Source organism: Ctenopharyngodon idella, chromosome 5 (assembly GCF_019924925.1).
Source record: "Ctenopharyngodon idella isolate HZGC_01 chromosome 5, HZGC01, whole genome shotgun sequence".
Taxonomy (NCBI): domain Eukaryota; kingdom Metazoa; phylum Chordata; class Actinopteri; order Cypriniformes; family Xenocyprididae; genus Ctenopharyngodon; species Ctenopharyngodon idella.
Window position 1 is genome coordinate 20,378,278 of NC_067224.1, and position 24,156 is coordinate 20,402,433.

General features: G+C 37.9%; 2 protein-coding genes across 4 annotated transcripts; one reads left to right on the forward strand and one right to left on the reverse strand.

Moving 5' to 3' along the window:
* Positions 1 to 540: 540 nt before the first annotated feature.
* sub1b (SUB1 regulator of transcription b) lies at positions 541 to 3,829 on the reverse strand. Of its 2 annotated transcripts, none has more exons than XM_051892506.1 (5): positions 3,710 to 3,829; positions 2,295 to 2,364; positions 2,036 to 2,155; positions 1,052 to 1,160; positions 541 to 903 (listed from the first exon to the last, which is right to left on the reverse strand). In XM_051892506.1, exons 2-5 carry the CDS (start codon positions 2,361 to 2,363, stop codon positions 824 to 826), a joined length of 378 nt encoding a protein of 125 aa, XP_051748466.1. In that variant the 5' UTR covers position 2,364; positions 3,710 to 3,829; the 3' UTR covers positions 541 to 823. The 2 variants fall into 2 exon arrangements, with proteins under 2 accessions (XP_051748466.1, XP_051748467.1); XM_051892507.1 differs by having other exon boundaries at positions 2,295 to 2,367; positions 3,710 to 3,804.
* Positions 3,830 to 5,263: 1,434 nt separating this feature from the next.
* On the forward strand, positions 5,264 to 24,028 carry zfr (zinc finger RNA binding protein). Of its 2 annotated transcripts, XM_051892502.1 has the most exons (20): positions 5,264 to 5,393; positions 5,611 to 5,692; positions 7,619 to 7,901; positions 9,234 to 9,378; positions 9,569 to 9,790; positions 10,290 to 10,528; positions 12,182 to 12,382; positions 12,747 to 13,047; positions 13,161 to 13,354; positions 13,459 to 13,578; positions 13,689 to 13,834; positions 13,936 to 14,098; positions 15,486 to 15,697; positions 15,786 to 15,936; positions 16,133 to 16,274; positions 18,980 to 19,077; positions 19,942 to 20,037; positions 21,763 to 21,874; positions 22,081 to 22,178; positions 22,382 to 24,028. In XM_051892502.1, exons 1-20 carry the CDS (start codon positions 5,357 to 5,359, stop codon positions 22,562 to 22,564), a joined length of 3,225 nt encoding a protein of 1,074 aa, XP_051748462.1. In that variant the 5' UTR covers positions 5,264 to 5,356; the 3' UTR covers positions 22,565 to 24,028. The 2 variants fall into 2 exon arrangements, 1 of the variants encoding a protein (XP_051748462.1); XR_007930109.1 differs by lacking the exons at positions 18,980 to 19,077; positions 22,081 to 22,178; positions 22,382 to 24,028 and having other exon boundaries at positions 21,763 to 21,880.
* Positions 24,029 to 24,156: the final 128 nt, after the last annotated feature.

Genomic DNA, 24,156 nt, shown 5'->3' on the forward strand with positions numbered 1-24,156 from the left:
CATTGAACCTCTGCATTTATTTAAAAAAAAAAAAAAAAAAAAAAAAATGGTGCTCACACTGTGGTTACCTCCTACAGAAACAGTCTGAATAATGCTTGCTTTGCACGCAACACCATAAACCATATTGTCTCAAAGACATGCTGGTAATACAGTGGCTACCATGATTTAAGATTGATTTAATTTAGACAGCAAATGCAATTGATGCAAGATGGCTCTTCTGGACAGTCAAGTGAAAGGGCTGGAGTCTGGTCTATGTTTGAGTGGGTGTACGGACCATTATAATTCCTGCTCCCACGCAAAGGCGAGCAAATTACACACAAGCACTCAGAAATGGACACAACAAGCATCATAAAGTGCCAAACGCCTTCATTTTAGGTAATCCATTAATGCTCTGTTTATTGTCAGGATCACAACATGTTTGAGTTTAAAAATCTGCATTTGAACATGGTATAGGGAATTAAACATCATAACAAGGGTTAAATTTGTATAGCTAGTAAGTACTCTATATTTAAGTCATACTCAAAATGACACACTGAAGACTCCAAACCAAAAAAGCCTTTATTGTGTAGGCAGAGTATGAGAAGAACGCAGCTATTAGACTATTAAAATAACAATCACCCAGTCAAGACGTATTCACACACATCAAAATTTAACAGCAGACAGTTGGAAATTAACAATAACATAACAACAAAAGAAGTCTCTTCGAATTTAACAACATACATATAGTACAAGTTGAATCAGGAAACATTTTGTTAAAGTCCCCGTGTACCAAAGTATAGAACTCTAAAAAGAACCAGCCAACCATTCACTGCACAAAGTGATCTTACAGTCTTTTAACTGCGTCATCGATGTCTGACATTTGTTCCTTCAGCTGATTCCACTGCTCAGGATTCAATGAGATGCCTGAAGGTAATTCAATACAATTGATGGAACAAAAACAACTATGGCACAGTAATCAAATGAAAGAAATATTTGAAATGAAATATTTTACCTGCATTTAAAGATGTTTGACTAATATATATAAGAGAAAAATAAATGGCTGCATAGTTACCTTTTTTCCCAGGCTTCATTTCACCAGCTTGGTCCATCCAGTACTCTCGAATGTCAATCAAAACCTTGCCTTTGAAATCCCTGACGCTGACGTATCTCAGCTTCCCAATCTGTCACATATCAGAACATGAATGAGCCACCAATTCATTTGAAGGACAGCTCTACAATCAGTCATACTGAACTTTAGCTTACAGTCAAACGCTGAAGAATTAGACAATAAAACGTAGTAAAAAATACTGGTTCCAATGCAAATTTACTTCAGAACCTTTATACATATTCTTTATGCAACCTTTGTGTGTACAAACAAACCTCTTCCAGAAGCTCAAACGTGCTGCGTAACCAATGAGGTTCATTCTTGTGTGTTACGCAGCACGTTTGAGCTTCTGGAAGAGGTTTGTTGTTGTGCGTCATTCAGGTTCGGTTGAGCTTCTGCTTATGTTCGCTGATCAATGCTTACATGTGAGTAAAATTAAATCTGTTCATCATCTGTTCATCAAAGATCTCAGATTTCATCAAAAAGATCTTCATTTGTGTTCCAAAGATGAACAAAAGTCTTACGAGTTTGGAACGACATGAGGGTGAGTAATCAATGACAGAATTTTCATTTTGGGGTGAACTAACCCTTTAAAATAGAGGATAGGCTACAGCTAAATATGTTAGCTAACTAGTCCATAGAAAAAGTAAACTTGGACTACAGATCAATAATACATAAATCGTTTTTTCTATTTTTGCTAGCACAACTTTTGTATTACACTATTGCTCATAGATTAACTTAAGCTTTTACTGAAAGTAAGAAAGTTCATGTCAAATCAATATTACATGTCCATGTATTTATTTACTTGTAAAGTAGTTTTGTAGTAAGTGGGATAATGTATAGTCAGCTGATAATAATTTAAAAATAAATAATGGTTGGGCAGTTAGGATCCCCACACAAATTATTGGCTAAAAAAAAAAAAAAAAAAAAAAAAAAAAAAACACACTCAACCTGGAACATGTTATCATCACTGTTTCTGTCACTCTTAGCAGAGCCACCCGGTTTGGAGGTCTCTCCGCTTTTCTGTTTTTTTGCAGGCTTCTCAGGAGCACTTGCCTTCTTTCTTTTGGCCTTTGGTGAGAATTAGGACACGAAAACAAACATATGAGCCAGCAGTGCCAGCGGCAGCACAATTAAGGTCTAAATTAGAACTAAAAATCAGTAAATATAGTTTTAATTTTGCTGCATTCATGCAAATCAGTGTTCATACCTTTGTTTCTGTATCACTGTCTGAATCACTGCCAGAAGTGGAAGACAGCACTTCTTTAGTCTTAGGCATGCTGCTGAACACAAACAAGAATAATTTTTATGTAAACTATTATTCAACACTGCCCCCATATGGCCACTTACAATAATCTTTAAAAAACATGGACATTTCTGTTGTGAAAATTATGTTCATAGGCATAGTCAGCTTTATTTAAAAGCAGTCTCAAAAGTATTATTTTTTTTATATCCTTATCCAGCAGTCACAAACATTTAAAGAATCGGTGGAAATTCATTAGTCAAAAGGTGTGAGAAACCCTGTTTTATAATGTATATAATCTCTAGTCATCTATTCATTTTTGGTGTGAAAACGTTTTTTTTTACTACCTGCTACATAACAGAATTTAATGTAATTATCATCTAATTATCTTTCGATCAAAATTTAACAAATGTTAAGTAAATAAATGCTAAAAATCAGGTTCTTTAATAATAATAATACAAAATCATTAAACAACAACAAATGCCATATCTATATTAGCTACATTTGTCATCACTTCACAAGTGTCACACAATGTGGCTTCAAAGCAAAAGAAACAACACACATTTAAGTGATTACCCAGAACAAATTTTATAACTCCAAATTATTTAAAATGTTTACTTAATAATAGTAATAGTTAACTTACAATTATTAATCATATTGTAATAGGTGAAAAAAAGTCATACACTATAAACAGTTTAATGAGATTTTTATTACCTTATAATCTTTTATAATTTTATTGAATTTAGGGACTTTCTCTGACCTGTAACCCAATTGTAAGATTCCCTGATATTCCCAGGGTTTCCATTATTACTGTGGGAAACGAAATACTGGTTTATTGCTGGTTTAAGTACTAAATTAAACATTCTAAAAACGACCTGCAACACACATTTCCTAGCTCTAATGTGCTCCATACAGTCACGATTTTCAATGTTTTTTTTTTATCCTAGCCTACTTGAATTTTGCTTTGATTTGTAAAAGCTGCCAGCACTAGCTGCGCATCCCTTCCGCCGAACGCAGAGCACGAGAGGATTTTCATCTTGGTCGAAAAGATCCATAAAGCAAGACAAAGAATTGAGGCTTCCCCGAACAATAATGATTTGCCTTCACATAGGGGGACGGGCGACTTTAGACTGCTTTATTGGTTTGTTCAACCAAGACTAACTGATGTAGTTCAACACCGGCGAGTATAGCGGGCTGATCAAGGGCCTCTGCATCCCAAATCTAAGGTTGAAAAATAGGCCCTGAATGACACATGCCTATTATAAGCGTTTTTGTATGACTGGTCTTTATATGATTCTTCATGTTTGTGCGCTCATTTAACAAGTGAATGTCTAAAATTGACGGTTTACTATTCGCTTTAATATGAATTGAATAGGACTTACGTTTACGTTGTGCAGTGGGTTATAACAGTCAGTCACGCTTAGCGGCGGGAAGTCGAGGAATCGAGAACCAACCAAATGGCTAATAACGTCTCAGAGGGCATTGTGGGAAGTGTAGTTTTTTCTTCAATGACGGCACTGCGTCCGTTTGTAAACCACCTAGCAACTAATCTTTTGAGACAAGTGAACGAATCGTTCTCATTCGTCCTTTGAACGGACGTTTAAGAAGGCGAGAGAGTTTTAAAGTAGTGACGTTAATGAAACTCATAACTTATTTTTATATGATTGTTTGGCTGTTATAAAAATCATTCCCAGAAGTTGGATGATGGTGGAAAAATGACAAATCTGGGTTTTATAACTCTTATGTTATTTGTGGGGAAACACTTACAATGCTTAAAGTCATAAAATAAATTATACATTTTTTTTATGGATAGCAGTATTTATTATAAATGATTTATCTGTGCATATTATTTTTTTTTTCTATTCATGTGCCCTTGTAATCTTTAAAAGTACCTTACCCTCCCTCTTGCAGTGACATCTGGATGCATTCACGCCATGTCATAATTATGAGATTACAACTTAAAAAGCGTTCACATCCTCGTAGAACTTGTAATTAGAATTTGTAAACTTGGAATGACTGCTGTACCACCTGACTGCTGCATATTCATATTGGCTTTGATAGTGTAGAAACACATAATTACTAGTCTGAGGCCATGAACAGTAGCATGTCACTTGTTGTAATCATGGCAATTAAGACAGCCTGAATGCAGCATCTCTTCTCTGATGACGTGTTTACTGACGTGAGGGCGGGACAACCTGTCACTCACATGAAATCACAGCAATAGCAAACCACAACGATCCAATGAATTCCTGATGGACAAAATCAAGTCCCACCCTACTTTTTTTTTTTTGTTTGTTTAAGAAGCCATTTCACTTGGACATAGGCTACGCCACAATAGGGAAGAAAGAACAACTTCATCAAATCACAACTTCTGTTTCATGCCAGCTTTAAACATTCTTTCCAGAGATTGGAATAAAGCCTTTTTGTTGGCTACCTTTGAAATCCTGTCTACAGACAGAGCAATTTTCAATTTTCGTATGTAGACATTATATCAACTCAACATTTCTTAAAGAATTGGAATAATACAATTCACTCACTCGTAACAATAAGACAAAATACCAATGTAACCTGCAGATAAGTGAACACGTTTTTTAGTGAACAGATTCAAAATAATCGAATCATTAAGATTAATCAAAATAACAACAAAATAACAGTGTTAACAGTGTAAATAGTGTGGCTGCCTCTTTTCCCATGTCCTATTCAAAAATTAATTAATCTAAAATTAATACATTATGGCAAATTATTTAAATTAACTCAGCATATTAAGTATTTCATATTTTGTTTTGTAAATTTCAGTTCGTTTGTTTTCTATCACTTCCGAATCAAAATTATAGACAAAACGTCCATTGTTGTGTGTTTGGGTTAACAAGTTCTACTCAACGACCTTGAAACTGGATTTAAGAAAAACTACACTTCCCATCTCTCGCAACGTCCAACGCGCATGTGCGGTATTCGCTATATCCTGGTACGACCTTCTCATATAAAAAGGCAGGGTTACCAGTCAGAGTTCGTTAGAGAATAGGAAACCAATGATTCCCATATGTCCAGTAGTCTCCTTCACCTATGGTAAGTAAAATTGGGGTTTTAAAAGCACATTGTTATATCAATGTGCGTTTCAAACAGGGAGAGGATGTGTTTGGGATCATGTTACGGTTGTGCGGGGATCGTCGGCTTTATGTCGTCGTAGTTTCCTGCGTGTTTTCTTCCTCCGCATGATACGGCTCTTCATCATGGTTGCCATTTCACACACTCGCTTACCTTCCACAAATCTGTCTTTTTGCAGTGCCCAGCCGGCTTGGTGAAGATGCCAAAATGGCCACCGGCAACTACTTTGGATTTACCCATGGTGCTGCGGCCCAGTACAGGTAAGGGCCATGATGTTTAATGAGGATTGCGCTGATGGTGGTGGTACAGTAATGGTGGGATTTGGCCCCTCTGCCTTTGTTGCTGGATTTGGGAGGGGGTAGGAGAGGGAGGCGATTGGCTGTGCTTTATGCTTCGGGATGAACGGCTGGAGAGAAAATGATGCATTATCACGTACATTAATATACCGATGTATAAATGTTTTTATGTATATTTGTTTAATTTTCTTTTGATGGGGAGAGGCGCTTCAATTTTGGTTATCGGGGGACATCATAGGGCGAAACTGTAATTACTGGATAAACTACAAATAAGAGGTTATAATACCGCTATATAATTTAAAGCCTTTTATTTGTATATAAACATCCGACGTAGTGACCAGCAGGGGCACAATTTAAACCGGTGATCATAGTGTAAAATAAACAAGTGTTTTAATGTCTGTAAATTTTAGTTACAAATGTAATATTTTGGTTTGAAACTAATGGCAGAGGTTTAGTAACTAAATCCTTGTTTACGCTAACTTTAGACCGGTTTGCCTCATGAATAGACACGACTCCTATCTTTTGTGAATTTATATGATTTTTTTTTTTTTCTTCGCAGCACACGTTTAAGATATTACCCTGTTGTGAACTCATTCTGGTATTAACGTGTTCGGATAAACTGAGAATTTAGTCCAAACGGCGCGAGCAGACTGCAGCTGTCATCTCTCCTCCAGCTCTGCACTAGAGCAGCTCTGCGCATGTCCGTCCAGCTCAACGCTCTTCTTTACACTCTTGTTTTTAAGACGGAAGCGCAAAAAGCAAATTTACATGGTCGCGCTACACTATTTTAAACTGATTTGACACATTATCGTCGTTGGAAAATAACAAACAAAATTAAATCTAACCGAATAATTGACAAATAATGTGTGTGAGTGGTTCGGAAGGGCGATGTCTTGCGCCTCAAGGACTCCTTGAATGTCACTCCTGATCCACTCTTTAAAGGGTTTGGTTGGCCTAGGTGGACATTTTTCAGTTACTTGTTTTTAAAATAGTCTTTGTGTGGTATATATTTGAAAGAACCTGCCTCAATTTGTAAAAATAGCAGTGATATTTCTCATAAGCTGGATCATATTTCTGACCAGTTTTCCAAGGCCTTGGTGTTTGCTATTACATTGCGTTTGATGGGTTGACATTTTGGAAATGTTTGCAGTTTATACATGGATGGATAGTGGTTAGACTCAAGTTATTGATTAATTTAGCTCCTAGATTTTGGCCCAGTCTGCACCTTTTTTTGAGATGTCTCTGGTGTGGCATGTTAAAGCTCAAGATTGTGATTTCAGCTTTTAGTCCGATTGACGATTCCAGTAAGAGAGAACTAGTATTCTGATGATATTTATTTTTTTCTCTGCCTTTTATCAAGAAAATGCTGCACTAAACCATTTAATCCATCACTGATTTGATTTTCTTCTTCTACATGCATGTTCTTTGTCAAGCAAGTGGATTTGGTGCATAAAGTCCAGCAATCCAAAAAGACTCTTATGATTTTATTTTTAAGATAATATGGAGCAATGAACGTCTCAAATACATGGAAGGCCATTACTGTGCAATATCATGTACAGTATTCTCGTCTCTTTCAGTTTAGTCAAATTACACCATAAAGTTTTTCTCTGCATATAAAAAAATGTTAGCAATATTGTTGCTGTAGTGGATGCATGTGGGTTTTTTTTTTTTTTTTTTTTTAATGCATATGTGAATAATAAAGCATAATTGTAGCATCTCGTTAACTTCCCAAAAGTATTTTGTCAGCTACCCTTATATCTTATAGATATTAAGTTTATATGAAATAATTGCAAATGCTTCAGTTCAGCACAGACATTGGTAATTTGGCAGACTATAAGCAAAGGTAGCTGTCAGTGTTTTCATCTAAGACTCTGGTTCTCTCCTCTGCAGTCAGCAGCCGGCCGCTGGGGTAGCGTACACCCACCCCACTACAGTGGCCAGCTATACTGTGCATCAAGCACCGGTGGCGGCGCACACGGTGGCGGCAGCATATGCCCCTACAGCCGCCACGGTTGCTGTTGCTAGGCCTGCACCGGTCGCCGTAGCAGCTGCGGCTACTGCTGCTGCTTATGCAGGATACCAGCCAGCCCACGCTGCCACGGATTACGGGTATGCACAGAGACAGCCGGAGGTTCCCCCACCACCACCTCCTGTCACCTCGCAAAACTACCAGGTAAAAGAATGGAGCAAACTTGCTTTTTACTTTTAGTTCTAGTAGACTACTGTTCAAAAGTTTACTGCCAGCAAGATTAAAAAAAAAAAAAAAAAAAAAAAAAAAAAAAAATCTATTAAAGGGGTGGTTGATTATGATTTCACTTTTTTTAAACTTTAACAGCAACATTACACACTAACTAGAGCTAAAAACAATGTCTGCAAAGTTAGAATGCTCAAAGTCCAATGCAAAGGGAGATATTTTCTTTTGAAGAAATCACTTTTTAAGGACTACAACAAACTGCTGGTAGGGACTACAACGAGCTTCTTCCCGGGTTAGTGACCTCACTAACCCTTAAATTTACATAAACCCTGCCCCCGAGAACACGCAACAAAGGGGTGAGGCCATGTAATTATAATACAGTACGTAACACAAATGCAATAGTATGTCATAAAAGCAAGATGACCACATAAGTAAAAACCATAATTAAACTATACCTGTTCTATCTTCATGCAGCATATATTCTCTGGCTCTGTAGGATCTTACAGCAGTTCCTACATGAGCGATTTATAGATTATCATGACAGAATATGCTAATCAATGACTTTAAGATAGTTAACTCCACATCAGCTGCATAAATTCATCAACTAACCATTCAGAAACGTCCTGTTGCATTCTATATGTTGTCACTACTTCTTGAGTCTCTCCATCATTGTCCGACTCTGGTTTGAACATAAAAGGCTGAAAAGTTTCTGATATTTTCAGTGATCTGCTTAATCAGAGCTGCTAACATGAGCTCTTGAAACTCCGCCCTCTTCTTGGGAGCAGCAGCTCATTTGCATTTAAAGGGACACACAAAAACGGAGCATTTTTGCTCGCCCTGAAAAAGTGACAAATTTAACATGCTATAAAAAAGAGTTTCTCAGCTCCAGTCCTCGGGACCCACTGCTCTGCACATTTTGTATGTATCCCTTATTTAACGCACCTGATTCAGATCATCAGCTCATTAGGAGAGACTCCATGAACTGAACTGAGTGTGTCAGGTAAGAGAGACATACAAAATGTGCAGAGCATTGGGTCCCGAGGACTGGAGTTGAGAACCACTGCTATAAAAAATAATCTGTGGGGTATTTTGAGTTAACTTCACATACACACCCTGGGGACATCAGAGACTTATTTACATCTTGTAAAAGTGGCATTTATTAGTTTTATTCAGAAATGATGCATTAAATTAACCAAAATTGACTGTATAAAAAAAAAAAAAAAAATATATATAATATATATATATATATATATATACATTATTTATTTTATTTTTTTAACTATATTTTTCCATGTCCCTTTACTGTTGCAGGACTCGTATTCATATGTGCGGTCCACAGCTCCGGCTGTAGCATATGACAGTAAACAATACTACCAGCAACCTGTGGCTACACCAGCTGTGGCCGCTGCAGCAGCCCAGCCACAACAGACTGTGGCCGAATCCTACTATCAGACGGGTATGAAGGACACATCTTGGCATTTAAATGGAGAGAAAAATTCTGTAATTGATCAGTGATTTTGCTAGATCTGTTTTTACCTTTTGTACACCTTATAATTTTCTCATGTGACAGTTTATTTCCAAATGTGAAGGTATTGATCTGTATTGTAAGATATCCTGTACAACTTTGTTTTTACTCCTCCCTCTAGCACCTAAAACTGGATACAGCCAAGGCGCCACTCCGTACACCCAGACCCAGCAAACGCGTCAGGTTACAACCATAAAGCCAGCCACTCCCAGCCCTGCCACCTCAACCTTCTCCATTTACCCAGTGTCCTCTGCTGTACAGCCAGTCGCAGCTGCGGCTGCCTCTGTAGTCCCATCGTACTCTCAGAGTCCCACCTACAGCACCAATGCAGTCACATACTCTGGTAAGAACATCACGCTTCTATTCCAAAACCTTTGTAGACTTTCTCAGTTGAATTCACAGAAGCCATCAATATTGTTGATCTGACAACCTGAAATTTACACTGATCCCTGGAGACCCTAAGCTCTCGTTTAAAGGTTGAGTAGTTTAGCCGAATGCTTGATCAAAATTGAACCGAATGAAGTAAAATGTCTTTCTAGTACACTAAAGTTTAAGAGCAGAATTATTTTTCATGCCACTTGCTCTCCAGTTCTACTCCTTAAATTTTAGCTTTGATTCCAGCATAATTTTGAGTAGCGTTCATTGACAAAGCTTCCCTCCCCTCACCCCGCCCATATGTTTTAATACTGTATCAAACCCATGAACTTTTTATTGCTAGTGTCATGCACTACCAGTTGAGCCACCGGATCTAGGTTTATAGATTTAAAGTTCAAAATTACAGCACAATCTTGTCAATCTCTAATTGTACTGTGGCCAATAATTGCTCCTCTTTGTATATTCAGGAACATCATACTCTGGCTATGAAGCTGCAGTGTATTCGGCTGCCTCCTCCTACTATCAACAGCAGCAACAGCAGCAGAAACAGGCGGCTGTCGCTGCAGCAGCCACTGCCGCATGGACCGGCAGCACTTTTACAAAGAAAGCTCCCTTCCAGAACAAAACACTCAAGCCTAAACAGCCCCCTAAACCACCACAGATACACTATTGTGACGTCTGCAAGATCAGTTGTGCTGGACCACAGGTATTTTATAATTAATGAATTAATTTATTGCTGTTAGTATATTGCATTGGGTTTCTTGCAGGTGTTAGGTTAATTTTTATATTTATTTTATTTACTTTCTATTTTTTTGTAAACCAAACAGCAGAGGTTTACTGTTAAATTGAAACAGGAAAAAAATGATTCCTTAACATTAAGGTTTTTATTATAATTATTACTTTCTACTGTACAGTACTTTCTACTGTACAATATTAATATATTTTTCACAAATTTAAACCGAACTCTTATTTTGACGGGTTGTTGTGAAGACTTTTCAGAAGAGTAACTGTGTACAGTGCTTCCCACAGGTTTGAAATATACTTGCAGTGGTAGCCGGGTGAAAAATCCTCATTACCCACGGCACAAAAATGGTCTTCTACATGTGACAAACAAATAATTTGTGTGTATTTATTTATTTAACAATATTTGTTTATTGAAATTAATTTGAATTACATAGGCTACTATTACATTTAATTAAATACTAATATTATTGAATAATGTGTTAAATAATGTTCTTAGGCTTTTCTTCCTGTGGGGGAGCATCCCAGCCAGAGACTACAGTAGTTTACTATGAATTAAATGGATATCAAAATAAATACAATTTTTTGTGTAACCAACATACCAAAAATGCCCAGAAGAATAAAAACTTAGAGTGTGACTTTTAATTATAAACAATCCCGAAATACACCGGGACTCTTATTTTGAAATGTCTACACTTTTGCGGGCTGATTCTTCAGATGAGAGACCGTCTCTAAAACATTATATTAAAGTCATACAGTAGACATTGTCATAATTCATAAAACTCGAGTATATTAGCAAACGCTTGGCATAATGGTGCGCTATTCATTGATTGGGAATCTCTTTGAAGCAGTCTGAAACACTGTTGCGCGAGCCTGTAGAATGCGCAACAGCGCCGCCTTTGTGAAAATATCCACCGCGTCTCTGCTGCGCACGTGGGAATGTCAGAGGGAGTAAACAGTTCTCGCGCACAGCCGCACACAGAACCAGCAGGTAAGAAACATGTAGGGCGAGGGGAGATTTTTCACTAGTTAATCGATCGAATAATAAAAGCAAAAATGTGTCTCCAAATATACCTGGGTGGCCCGCCCAAGTAAAGTCTATGTGTGGGAAGCACTGGTGCATATATGATGGTTTTTATTAAATGAAATGGTGCAGTTCTCGTAAATTAAACTTTCAGAGCAGCTCTGAAAATGAAGATCATGTGTTCATGTCCTCATATAGTGAGGTGGCAGACACTGAAAACACCATGAGCATGTGTGTGTGTGTGTAGTAGATGAAACCGTGTCACTCATCCACACAGATGTGCAGAACATGCATACTTCATATTTAAATATCAGTATTTTTGCACTTTAATATTCACAGACACTAGTAGTCCATAATCGCAGTTTAAGTGTATAGTCCTACTTGTGATTTGTTTTTCCAAAATTTGCCACATTCCGTAACTTTCTACGTTATACTGTAAATTTCATTTTTAGTTGGTGTTTTTTTGCAGAAATCATAGTCCTGCTGGGTGCCCAGACACTATACAAATAAAGTGTTTATCTGATACTCATAACAAGTGGTCACATGAGCTTGCATGAATTGTGGCACCTATATGTCTTATCGCCTACTTTTCAGACCTATAAGGAGCATCTGGAGGGTCAGAAGCACAAAAAGAAAGAAGCCGCACTTAAAGTTTCACAGAGCAGCAGTAGCAGCAGTGGAGGCGGGAGCTCTGCCCGCGGCACACAGAATCAGCTACGCTGTGAGCTCTGTGATGTCTCCTGCACTGGGGCTGATGCCTACGCTGCACACATCAGAGGAGCCAAACACCAGAAGGTACATGACTCACTTTCTGATCCCGGCACGTTGTGTGTGTGTGTGTGTGTGTGTGTGTGTGTGTGTGTGTTTTTTTTTTTTTGTTTTTTTTTTTTGTTTTTTTTCCCCCTTCTCTCCAGCCTGTTTTTGGCAGCACTGTTTTTGAAATGCGTATGATTCTGGCTCTCTGTTGTAAAAAGGGCATCCTAGGAAATCTGTTACAATATGCTACCCAAAGTTGTTTGAAGGGGAATAAAGGTGCATTAGTACAAGCGCACTAGATTATGTAATGCCAAGTTGTAATAAGTCAATCTTCATAGCACTGGATTCTTTAAAAAGTGTTCATTAAATTCGCCTAATATGTAACTGCATTCTGTTTCTATAGGTTGTGAAATTGCATACCAAACTAGGAAAGCCAATACCATCCACCGAGCCCAGTGTTGTTTCCCAGTCCTCCACCTCCAGTACAGCAGCTCCCAATAAGACTTCCAGCTCCAACATCAACAGCTCCACAAGCACATCGTCCAACCTCTCAGCTTCCTCGGTTTCTGCCTCTTACTTAAAATCTGGCAGCATGGTCAACAACATGGCTTCAGCTGCACAGGGCAAGAGTTCAGTGACCAACAGTGTCTCTGTCAACAGCAGCTCTGTCAAGAAGGTCAATACACCCAAGATCAACTTTGTTGGTATGTCTTGAACTAATATTTCTTCTTTGACCGATCATATGGAATGCTTTTTTTTTTTTTTTTGAGATTTATTGAAATCATATTATATTATTTGCTTTGCATGGCCAAAACAGGTGGAAACAAGTTACAAACCACTTCTGTTAAAAATGATGAATCCAAGATTGAGGCAGCTAAGACGGCACAGTCCACTGTGTCTGCACCACAGCCGGATGGAAAGAATGAAATACCTGACCCTCTGTCACCTCAGTCAGCACTTGCAGCCCTGCAGAGTGATGTTCAGCCCGTCGGACATGACTATGTTGAAGAGGTATCAGAAGAAAATTATGATAAGGAAAAGTTCCTATGTGGAAAGAGAATAATTTATGTAGCTAAGTGCATACAATAAAATGTTTTTTTTTTTTTTTTTTTAAGGTTAGGAATGATGAAGGAAAGGTTATCCGGTTCCACTGCAAACTGTGTGAATGCAGTTTTAATGACCCAAATGCCAAGGAAATGCATTTGAAAGGAAGGAGACATCGACTGCAGTATAAGGTTAGTGGGTGATTTAGTGGAATTAGTTTTCAGTGATTCTTTCATGATTAATGCAGAAAATCAATGGTTGTGACATGTCAGTGTAGCTGATTGTATTTTCACCACTGTAGAAAAAGGTGAACCCAGATCTCCAGGTGGAAGTGAAACCTAGCATCCGAGCCAGGAAGATCCAAGAGGAAAAGATGAGGAAGCAGATGCAAAAGGAAGAGTACTGGAGAAGACGTGAAGAAGAGGAGCGCTGGAGGATGGAGATGAGGTGTGATGCCTTTTTTTTTTTTTTTTTTTTCCCTACTCCAATATGTCAGTAACTATATTTGAGCATTTTGAGTAAGAGGCCCTTAATATGATTGTTTTCAGGCGCTATGAAGAGGACATGTATTGGCGGCGTATGGAGGAAGAGCACCACTGGGATGAAAGGCGCAGAATGCCTGATGGAGGTTATCCACAGGGTCCACCTGGACCACCTGGTCTTCTTGGAGTGAGGCCTGGGATGCCCATTCCTCAACCACAAGGACCAGTAGTAAGTCTTAAACTACTATGGAGATAAAATGTGCTGGATTTGCCAAAATATGTGACTTGTGATTTGAGGTACACTACCATTCAAAAGTTTGGATCAGTGTTTATTCATTTCTTTAAAAAAAAAAAAAAAAAAAAAAACTTTTATTCAGCAAGGACACATTAAATTTATCAAGTGTAGGGCTGCCCCCAACTAAAGATTTTTCTAGTCTACTAGTAGTTTTTAATATATACCAGGGGGCGAGAGGTGGCATCAAAAGTTTCAGGGCTGAGAAAGAATATTCTATGTAACATTGCTAACCTTGTTCTACGTTACAGAGAAATACTAAACCATAATAATGAACCTTTAAAATATAAATTAAGTGCTCAAGCGTGCCACATAAAGCTTAGTGCACTGCACCAGCAAAAGTAATGATTATGAATGTGTGAAACAAAGGAGACTGTCTGAACATTTTAGTTTATTAATAAACTTTTGTTTTCTGAGTCATCGTCTGCTCTGCTGCAAGGATGAATTTGATGCTCACTTGATTATCTCTGCAGTATAGTGGATACGCCTATAGAGAGAATTGCACGTAAAGTTAAACATGTTATGCAGCAAGCATGGTACTAATTTAGCTTGCACACTCCGCACTGGATATGCGCCTAATAATAGCGCACATTTATCTAGGTTTACATTAGCTGCTTTTCATGGCCGCTAGCTCTAATGTCATTAGGCTACTAGCATGTTTCATATAATGTTTGAATTGATGAATGATTTTTGAATGTTTGGATTTCCTGCCCAACTCAATTGCCACATGGACCAGCTGTGTTAATGATCTGTCTGTCAGACTGTGACCTCCAATTCCTGGGGAATAATTTTTTTTTTTTTTTTTTTTTTTTTTTTTTCTTCCTGCAACTAACCAGCTAGTCTCTTGTTGACTATTAGGGAGCAGCCATACAAAAGTGAGAGGCTTTTAGGTTCATTTAATTTCAAATAAATGCTTGAACTTTCTACTCAAAGAATGCTAGAAGAAGAAAAAAAAAAACTTATTTTTATCAATGTTGAAAATAGTTTGTCAAATAAGTAATGAGCACCAAATCAGAATTTTTAGAATGATTTCTGAAGGATCATGTGACTTTAGAAGTGTAGTTGGCTGCAAGTAAACAAAATATGGTAGGTTTTGATGGAAAGAATTGACTATGAAGGTCTACACAGATTTCTACAAATTTCTTTAGTGTTAGTAAAGGCTTTTAAGGGACTGAACTGATAAATGAGATTGTTGCACAACAGGCTTTTTTTTTTTTTTTTTCTCCCCTTCCCTTACTGGTCAAATGACCCTTTCCCATCTCAAAGTAAGATGTTCTTGCATGTCATCACAACTCTGGTTTATAACATCTAGTTTTTGTTGCAGCCTCCACGTCGCCCTGATTCTTCAGATGATCGTTATGTGATGACCAAGCATGCAGCTATTTACCCATCTGAGGATGAGCTCCAGGCCATACAGAAGATTGTGTCAATCACTGAGCGAGCACTTAAGCTTGTCTCTGACATCATTACTGACCAAGATACAAGTGCAAAGGGCAAAGAAGAGGACAAAGAAAAGAAAGAGCCTCCCAAAGACAGGTGAGAGAAGAGCGCTCTAATGTTTCTCAAAGCAGAGAGGGGGGGGGGGGAAAGGCCAAAGCTATACATGACCTCTTGTGCATTGTAGGGTGCTGAAAGGAGTGATGCGAGTTGGCGTTCTCGCCAAGGGCCTGCTTCTGCGAGGAGACACGCATGTCAACCTGGTCCTCCTTTGTTCTGAGAAGCCGACCAAGAATCTGCTCACACGCATTGTGGAACATCTCCCCAAACAGCTCACGGTACTGCCTCAATGCAGTGTAAACTGAAAAAAATATTAGTTTTTCCCACAGATTTTCCTTTGATTTTTACTAGCAATATTTATTTCAAATGCTTAAGGATGTGGAGTATCTGCACCATCTGTTACTGTGGGTCAGGGTTTGCCCAGTCTCAAATAGATAGTTGTGACTGTTTTCTGCTAACCCATGTGTTTTTCAGATGGTAACGCCAGAGAAATATGAGGTAAAAGGCTCCATTCAAGAGGCTGCCATTATTCTTACCTCCTGCACTGAGCCCAAGATGCAGGTGACCATCACCCTTACCTCGCCCGTCATCCGAGAGGAGAACGGCCGGGATGGAGGTTGGAAAAGACGTTGCTCACATTAACCGACTACCTATCAGATTAATATTTTTATGCTGATTTTGACAACCTAAAGAGCCCATCTGTTGGCAGTGTGGAGATGGAACTAGATGTTAATACTGGCACAATTATGTTTGCACCTTTTGGACTTAGGAGCATTTCATTTGATATTTCATTTCATGTGAAAAAGATATAGAATTGATAGTAGGACAAATTAAACCTGGTATGTGCTTGAGCTTGGCTGTACATAAGAAATGACACACAGTTTTCCTTTAAATGTTACAACATTGAGGTAAAGTGCCTCTCTCTCTCTTTATTTATACTTCAATTATTTCATTTGAAGTCTGTAATGTGTTAATACTGTAACAGGATTGAAGCCAGTTCAAGTGGCTTTAAGTTGCTTTAGAGCCGAGTTCAACACTGCCAGGTTTTACCCAACCATCTCCGATGCCGGCAGTGGTGCTCCGGGTCTTCTCTCTGTAACACTTTTCCAGTGCTCTTGAAGCTCTCCCCAAAACAAGCATGATAAGTGTTTGCATTGTGTAAGTCTAGTTAGTCCCGGGTAAGATTCATTTTTGTTTCCTGTGTTCAAGGGGATTGTGTCTTATGCAAAAACATATTTTCTTTCCCACGGGGTCATAGTTTGTTCAGGGGTAGTATTCTGTGCAAACAAAACTTAATTCCTGATTTAGTTCCTGAAGAGAAATGCTTGAGATGGGTCTTAGACCTTAGGAGTAGTTGGAATGCCTACCATGTCCCCACAGGAAACAAATCTTATTTTTGTCTGGTGGTGAAAATGTTCACCATTCTGAGGTCCCCTGTTCCAAAATGAAAGTGCTCCCCTGAGAGAAGCAATTGAATATATAGAGCTTGATAAATGGCAAAATTTGGCATTCAAACAGTGTTACATTAATTCTTCCTTTACATGGGGGGAAAAAAGGAATTAAATGACTGCATTTCCCCAAGTAGTAGAGTAACTGCACCAACAACCGGTTTATTTTTTTATATCTTTACAACGAAGAGTATTAGTTGGTAAGAAGTCACTGAAATGAAGTTTTAAATTCAGGCTTTGCGGCCATGCCACCATTCCTGTTTGGCTCCTTAGGGGAGTATCAGTCAGCTTTTGGGAAGAAAGCTTTGATAGAGGAATCTTTGGTTGGACCTGGGGTTTTACTGCCTTCGGTATACATTGAGATATGGGGGTTCTCCAAAGCCAATCATGACAGGTATGCATGCAGTGATGTCCTAATCCTCTTGCTGGGAGCTTCATATTTTCTTGCCAGCACGCATTGCTGCCTTCATGTATACAAAGCTTTTCAAGTCCAGCCCAAAGCCTCCTTGCATTTTCAGCAAATTGTCTCCCATCTGAGGCTACGTCTACCAGCTCCGGAAGGATTTTTGACCAAGGTCCCCCTCCTGAATACCTTCAAACACTTTGCCACACCTACCATTGCCATGTTACTGTAGTGGGTCACTACAAATACTCATCAGCTGTTAACATTACACATCTCCCTTGATACCTCTGTTTTACATCATCACAATTTACACATCAGGTACCATTTGCAGCCCATCATTATCTTTCCAATGTTTCTGGATCAGTACAGTGACTCTTCAAAGGAATTCTCAAAGTATTTTTCATAACATTAAATACCTCCAACTTTACTTTATGTAGATGCTGGAATCCACAATTTGTTGTTGCCCAGAGCAAAAGAGAAGGACTTTAGCCTCAACTGTTAAGTCAACTGGTTAACCAAGAGATGCGGGAATGGTACACTTCCCGAATGCATTCAAATTAGACTTGTGGTTTAAAATTCCTCATATTCAACATTTGATACTAGAAACCTAGAGCAACCAATTTTTGGATTTTGGATAGTTTTTGAATTTTATTAGCATTAAAAAAAAAAAAAAAAAAAAGATTAACGCATCCTTTTTTTTTTTTTTTTTTTTTTTTTTTTTTTTTTTTCCTATTATAAGGAATTAACAGGATGGTAAGTAATTGGCAAAATGGCACAATTTGAATTACATAAGATGGCTGTTGTACTTTGTGTGAATTTGCCAATAGCAGCAATTACGGATCGTGACAGTATGACTACTTCTTCTGCTAGGCTAGTCCACTAACTATTAGCATTTGAAACTAACGTATTGTCATTCCCAGCAATTTCAAATGGTGGATTGCAGAGCATTATGACGGCCATAACTGAAATGGTCTTTATCAAGAGAATTATATAGCTAGTTAATTATAAGTATCATGTTCACTATATGCAGAGTACCCAAAAAAAAAAAAAAAAAAATCATACACTTCCAACTCTAATTATGAAATCCTACATCACTATGCCACATTTTCTAGTGATTTTTCTCTTGCATCCCTGACAAAGGCCTTTAATTCAAGACTCATCTGTCCCTATCCTGTTTCTTTCAGCACCACATCACAGACTAAATAGAAGTGCACCCAATGGCAAGTGTAGCTGATCCATAATGTTGTTGAAAAGATCTGAAAGATTCTGCATATGGGGTGAAATGTGAAATGCATATACAGGTTTTTCTTTTTTTTTAATTTTTATTTTAATATATTTTTTTTTAACACTTGGAAAGAGATTGGTGATCAGGAACAGACTGGTATGTGTGGCAATGTGTTCTTGGCAGTCTCTCTGACCTGGTCAAACACCCATTCCTCACCACCATTTGACAATTCGATCCATTTTTAGATGTAACCTCGAGTATGGTGAAAGACCCAGCGGACGTCTTGGACAGGCAAAAATGCCTTGACGCTCTGGCTGCCCTACGCCACGCTAAGTGGTTCCAGGTTCGGAACATCATTTTACTTTCTTCTTGTAGCCTTATGAGATGTATTCCTTTTTATGTTCATTTAAGTTGTTTAGTCTTTTGTTTTTAAATTTTAAACCTCAAAGTTGATTTTGGAAGGAAAAAGTGATACAAGGATGCAGTATAAAATTTGGTGATTATGGTACTATATTGTTTCCATTCTGTTTTTGTATATATGAGCTGATTTGATCCTAAATTAAGCATCCTTGCATACATGTCATTTATTCGCAAGTCTTGTATTAAATACTTAGCATGTAAAATGATTCCATAAGGCTGCAGAATACCTTTGCATAAAGTGTCATCGATAAGAGCTTTCATGTTGAGCGTTTGTTTTTTTTTGTTTTTTTTGTGTTTTCTTTATTTTTGTTAATGATTTTATATTTATTTTTTCTTGGGAATAGGGATTGAGAGGAAAGGAATATCTGATTAGTTTACTGTGTTGCAATCTCCGCAAATACACAGGCAAAGTAAAGCAGATTTCCTTGACTGCTTCAGTTCCTATGCAACTACTCTTGCAAACTGATCTTTTGTAAAATGAAAGTATATGTTTGTGAAGTATTTGACAGTTGAGGTCAAGGTTTACAAGATTACAAGGGAGTCATTCCAAGTGAATCTTGCAAACTTTGAACTCTTGTACTAATGGTGAGGTAAAATACTGCTGGAAATGGCAGCTTTATATATTTAAAAAAAAAAAAAAAAAAAAAAAAAAGTAAATTGGTCCAGCGGTTTTTAAACCAGTTAAAAGCTTCCATTGTGAACAGTAGTGTTGCACCTCTCTGAACTCTGCCATGTTGTATGTCTTTGCTCTTGTGCATTAACTAATCTTGACTTCACTGCACTGAAGGCTAGGGCTAATGGGCTCCAGTCATGTGTGATTGTCATTCGAATACTTCGTGACCTGTGTCAGCGGGTACCCACCTGGTCTGCCTTTCCTAGCTGGGTAAGTAAAGCCAGAAATACATGGTCATTAAACATTTGCACATTTTTCTGTTCATACATAATTACGCAGTGTTGGGGACTAGACGCTTAAAAGTGTGGTCACATTTGTGAAATTTATGTGGAATATTTTGCATGCAATAACAGGTCCTTTTGTCTATTGTTTATAGTGTAGTGAACAAGTCCCTTTCAAACAAGCAGCTCTGTAAATCCGTGTGACCAACTTGAACCAGTTACGAAATCTGCGGGGGGGTATTCTTTTCACCCTAATGCAAAAATTACTGATTGTGTGGATTCATACTTGGATTTTAATTTGTTGAACAATGATAAACGTGACCACACTTTAAAGGATTAGGTAACTTCAGAATTAAAATTTCCTAATAGTTTACTCACCCCAATGTCATACAAGATGTTTGTCTCTTCTTTTTTTTTTTTTTTTTTTTTTTTTTTTTTTGGTCAAAAAGAAATTTAAGGTTTTTGAGGAAACAATTCCAGGATTTTTCTCCATATAGTGGACTTCAGTGGGGTACAAAAGGTTAAAGGTTCAAATTGCAGTTTGAGTGCAGCTTCAAAGGGCTCTACACAATCCCAGATGAGGAATAAGGGTCTTATCTAGCGAAATGATCAGTCATTTTCTAAATAAATAAACAAACATTTATATACTTTTTAATCACAAATACTCGTCTTGCACTGGTCTGCGATGCGCCACGCGTTACATAGTCACTTTGGAAAGGTCACGCATGACGTAGGCGGAAATACCAATCCTGTTTCTACAAAGTGAATGTGCAAAAACCAAGTCAAACGCCCTTTACAAAAAAAAAAAGAAAAAAAAAAAAAGGTAAAACGATGTCGAACGATTTTGAAGTTGGTGGAGAAAATGAGATGGAGTTTTTCGCCCTACCGTGGTACTTCTGCCTACGTCACGTGTGACCTTTCAGTGCAAGACGAGCATTTGTGGTTAAAGTATATATATTTATTTTATTCTTGGAAAATGACCAATCGTTTCACTAGATAAGACCCTTATTCCTCGTTTGGGATCGTGTAGAGCCCTTTGAAGCTGCATTGAAACTGCAATTTGGACCTGTTGTACCCCAGTGAAGTCCACAGAAGAGAGAAATCCTGGAATGTTTTCCTCAAACCTTCATTTCTTTTTGACTGAAGAAAGACATAAACATCTTTGACTTGGGGGTGAGTAAATTCAGGACATTTTAATTCAGAAGTGAACTCATCCTTTTACTTGATGTTAGCTGTTTTTAAAATTGTGTTAATGCCAAATAATGTACCTTACAAGCAACTTAGCATTTTGATACGCTTTGCTGATCACTGGAAAAACTACACCATGCTTGGATCTGCTGACTTGAGTAGATGCAAGTACAGTTCCTGTCTACATTACTCAGGATAGCTTTCCAAGCTTGCTTTTTAGTAACAGAATCTTACAAATGTAGTAAGAGGCCTTTCCTACAACCACCATGTTGATTTTTGGATATTTTAGGGGATTGTTTCTCCCCATTTCATTTCCTCCTCTATATTGTGATTGTCCTTAGGGAAGCTAATTTAAATTACAAGTAAAAAAGCTACACTAAGACTGTTGCTCAATGCTGCTTTTCAGTCCTACTTAATTTGATCATTCTCCAGTCTTCATTTTATGAGTAAACTGCAGCTTAATGCCATTTTAAGAGCAAGTGTTTGATATTGTAAATTCTATTAAGTTACTGTTTACTTTTCCAAGGCTATGGAGTTGCTGGTGGAGAAGGCCATCAGCAGTGCCTCTGGACCAATGACCCCTGGAGATGCTCTGCGACGAGTCTTTGAATGTATTTCCTCAGGCATTCTGCTGTCTGGTAAGAGGGCACTCAGACTTCAGCTGTTGATGTTGATCATCAGAAAACTACGGATATTATCAAATTTATGCATTAGTAAATGTTCTTAATGGAATGCATTACTAAGTTATTTTAATTTACTGACAATTTAGTCATATATTGTTGCATAAATTCAACTTAAGAATCTAGTGCTCAGTATCTTGTATGCTTTTCCTTTTGTAATGCAGGTGCTCCAGGATTGATAGACCCCTGTGAGAAGAATCCAACAGATACACTGGCTAGCATGGAAGAGCAGCAGAGAGAGGACATAACGTCAAGCGCTCAGGTGAAGTACACAGTAACTACTTTAAAGAATATTTGCATCATATACTTGACGTCATGCAGTGACTCCATTTTTAAAAATGTTTCAGAATGTGTAATACTTATTATATAAATATGCATGCAGTTTTTATGGTCTCGTATCAATCGAGAGGTAAATGTACACGGAATAGTTTCGGTTTGTGTATTGACCGGTCACTTTCTCCACAGTTTGCCTTGAGGCTTCTGGCGTTCCGTCAAATACACAAGGTTCTGGGCATGGACCCCCTGCCCCAGATGAACTCGCGCTTCAACGTACGAAATAACCGCAAGAGGCGTCGCGATAACAGTGATGGCACTGATGGATTTGAAGCAGAAGGAAAGAAGGACAAGAAGGACTATGAGGGGTTCTGAAGTGCACTACAGTACAACTAGCCCTGTTCTCCCTGCACCCGTTTCAAATTCTGTTCATTCCTGGAATACAAAATGTTATTTCTGTTGTTCTCTGTGCATGCCGATTACTACTCATTAGAAATATTTTTAAGAACTGGTAAAGACCTAATTATGGCCACTTGGGGAAATGCCAGGCTTTATATCCTTGACACAGACTCTAGTCCACCTCAGTTGTTTAGTCTGGTGTCTTGGCATAAAGATTTGAGATGCGCACAATCTAGAGAAGTTAAGCCTAAGTTCCATTTAGCACATTGGAGTAATCTTTCACCATCTTCAGATCTCTTACGAGTTTCAGGCTAGGTGTTTCTTGAAGTCTGAGCTGTGTATTTATGTCAGTGTGGAACAGATTCTTCTTTAAAGTCTATCTTATCCTTCCAGTTACACATGTAAAGTAACTTTGACAATGGCTTCCTTGGCTTTGCAATAAATTGCTTAGGTGTTTTCGTAATTTATTTTGTTTAGAGACATTCCTCTTAAAAACGCAAGATCAAAGATAAGATGATTGATTCGTGCGATGGGTTAGTCCTGTTGTGATGAATGTGGTGATATTGTCTGGACGTGGATTTATACAAGCATGTATTTTCCATTGCTAGTGCATTCTGAAGGCTGGGTTGTCTTTTAACCATTTGTAAATTTATGCCATTGGCTAACTAATACCCTTGAAACCTCTCTAGGACCTCATTCCTTCTATATGCTTAATGCAAGTGATGTAAAGCTGCAGTTGTCCCAAAGTTAGGCTGTAAGTGTGCTGATAGCTGTGCCTCTGTGGTGTAGCTCAATCACATTTCTAAAGACACCAACTGTTGAAATCAGACCTGGGCCAAATACCAGTAGTATCTACCAATTGTCTCGGTGAGTTTAATAAGGAATCTTGAGTTACCGGCCCATTTCAGATTAGTTGTTCACACAAGGAAGTACTGTGATCATCTGGAGTATTTTAAGGTCAAGGACTTTTTTTTTTTTTTTTTTTTTTTATCTCTTATAGACATTGTAATTGACCCAGGTCTGCCTGTGTTTTGTGTTCATAATATTGTAAACCCTAAATGTATCTTTAAATGTGATCATATAACTGTATGATCTCTAATATATGATCATTTAATAAGCCTGTATCTAATCTTGCAATAGGTCTTCAAAAACAAATGCCTGTATGGTTTTAAAGCACAGGAATGTTTTTTTTTTTTTTTTTTGTATGTTTTGTTTTTATGGATTTTGTTTTACTGGTTTGTAGATGCGTAGTTGCTTGCCCTTAATTTTGGTTTCTGGTTCAAGTTTGTTGAAATAACTATTGGAGATGATGGGAGGAACAAAAGTGAAATATCTGTGTTGTAACTGCAGATTGATGTAGACTTACCCTTTGATGCTTGTCATTCACTGTCAAGGTACTACTGCATTACAATGCTTATAATAAAGACGTTTCCGAAACGATTGTTGTACTTTCTGTTAAATATGTTTTGTTACTTCTAGATTGCCTCACAGTTGATTATGCTAATGAGGAACTACTGTAGTCTGTGCACTGAGAAATACAGTGCGAGTTAGGAAAATAAGTAGATGTG

Bases quoted from the DNA above. Each gene is read 5' to 3' on its own strand.
- zfr (XM_051892502.1), top strand. From the start codon at position 5,357: ATGATTCCCATATGTCCAGTAGTCTCCTTCACCTATG. The intron at 13,355-13,458 runs GTATCAGAAGAA...TTTTTTTTTAAG, and splicing joins GACATGACTATGTTGAAGAG to GTTAGGAATGATGAAGGAAA. The intron at 15,698-15,785 runs GTGAGAGAAGAG...TGTGCATTGTAG, and splicing joins AAAGAGCCTCCCAAAGACAG to GGTGCTGAAAGGAGTGATGC.
- sub1b (XM_051892506.1), bottom strand. From the start codon at position 2,363: ATGCCTAAGACTAAAGAAGTGCTGTCTTCCACTTCTGGCAGTGATTCA. The intron at 2,156-2,294 runs GTATGAACACTG...TTCTCACCAAAG, and splicing joins ACAGTGATACAGAAACAAAG to GCCAAAAGAAAGAAGGCAAG. The intron at 1,161-2,035 runs GTTGAGTGTGTT...GATATGTGACAG, and splicing joins GTGATGATAACATGTTCCAG to ATTGGGAAGCTGAGATACGT.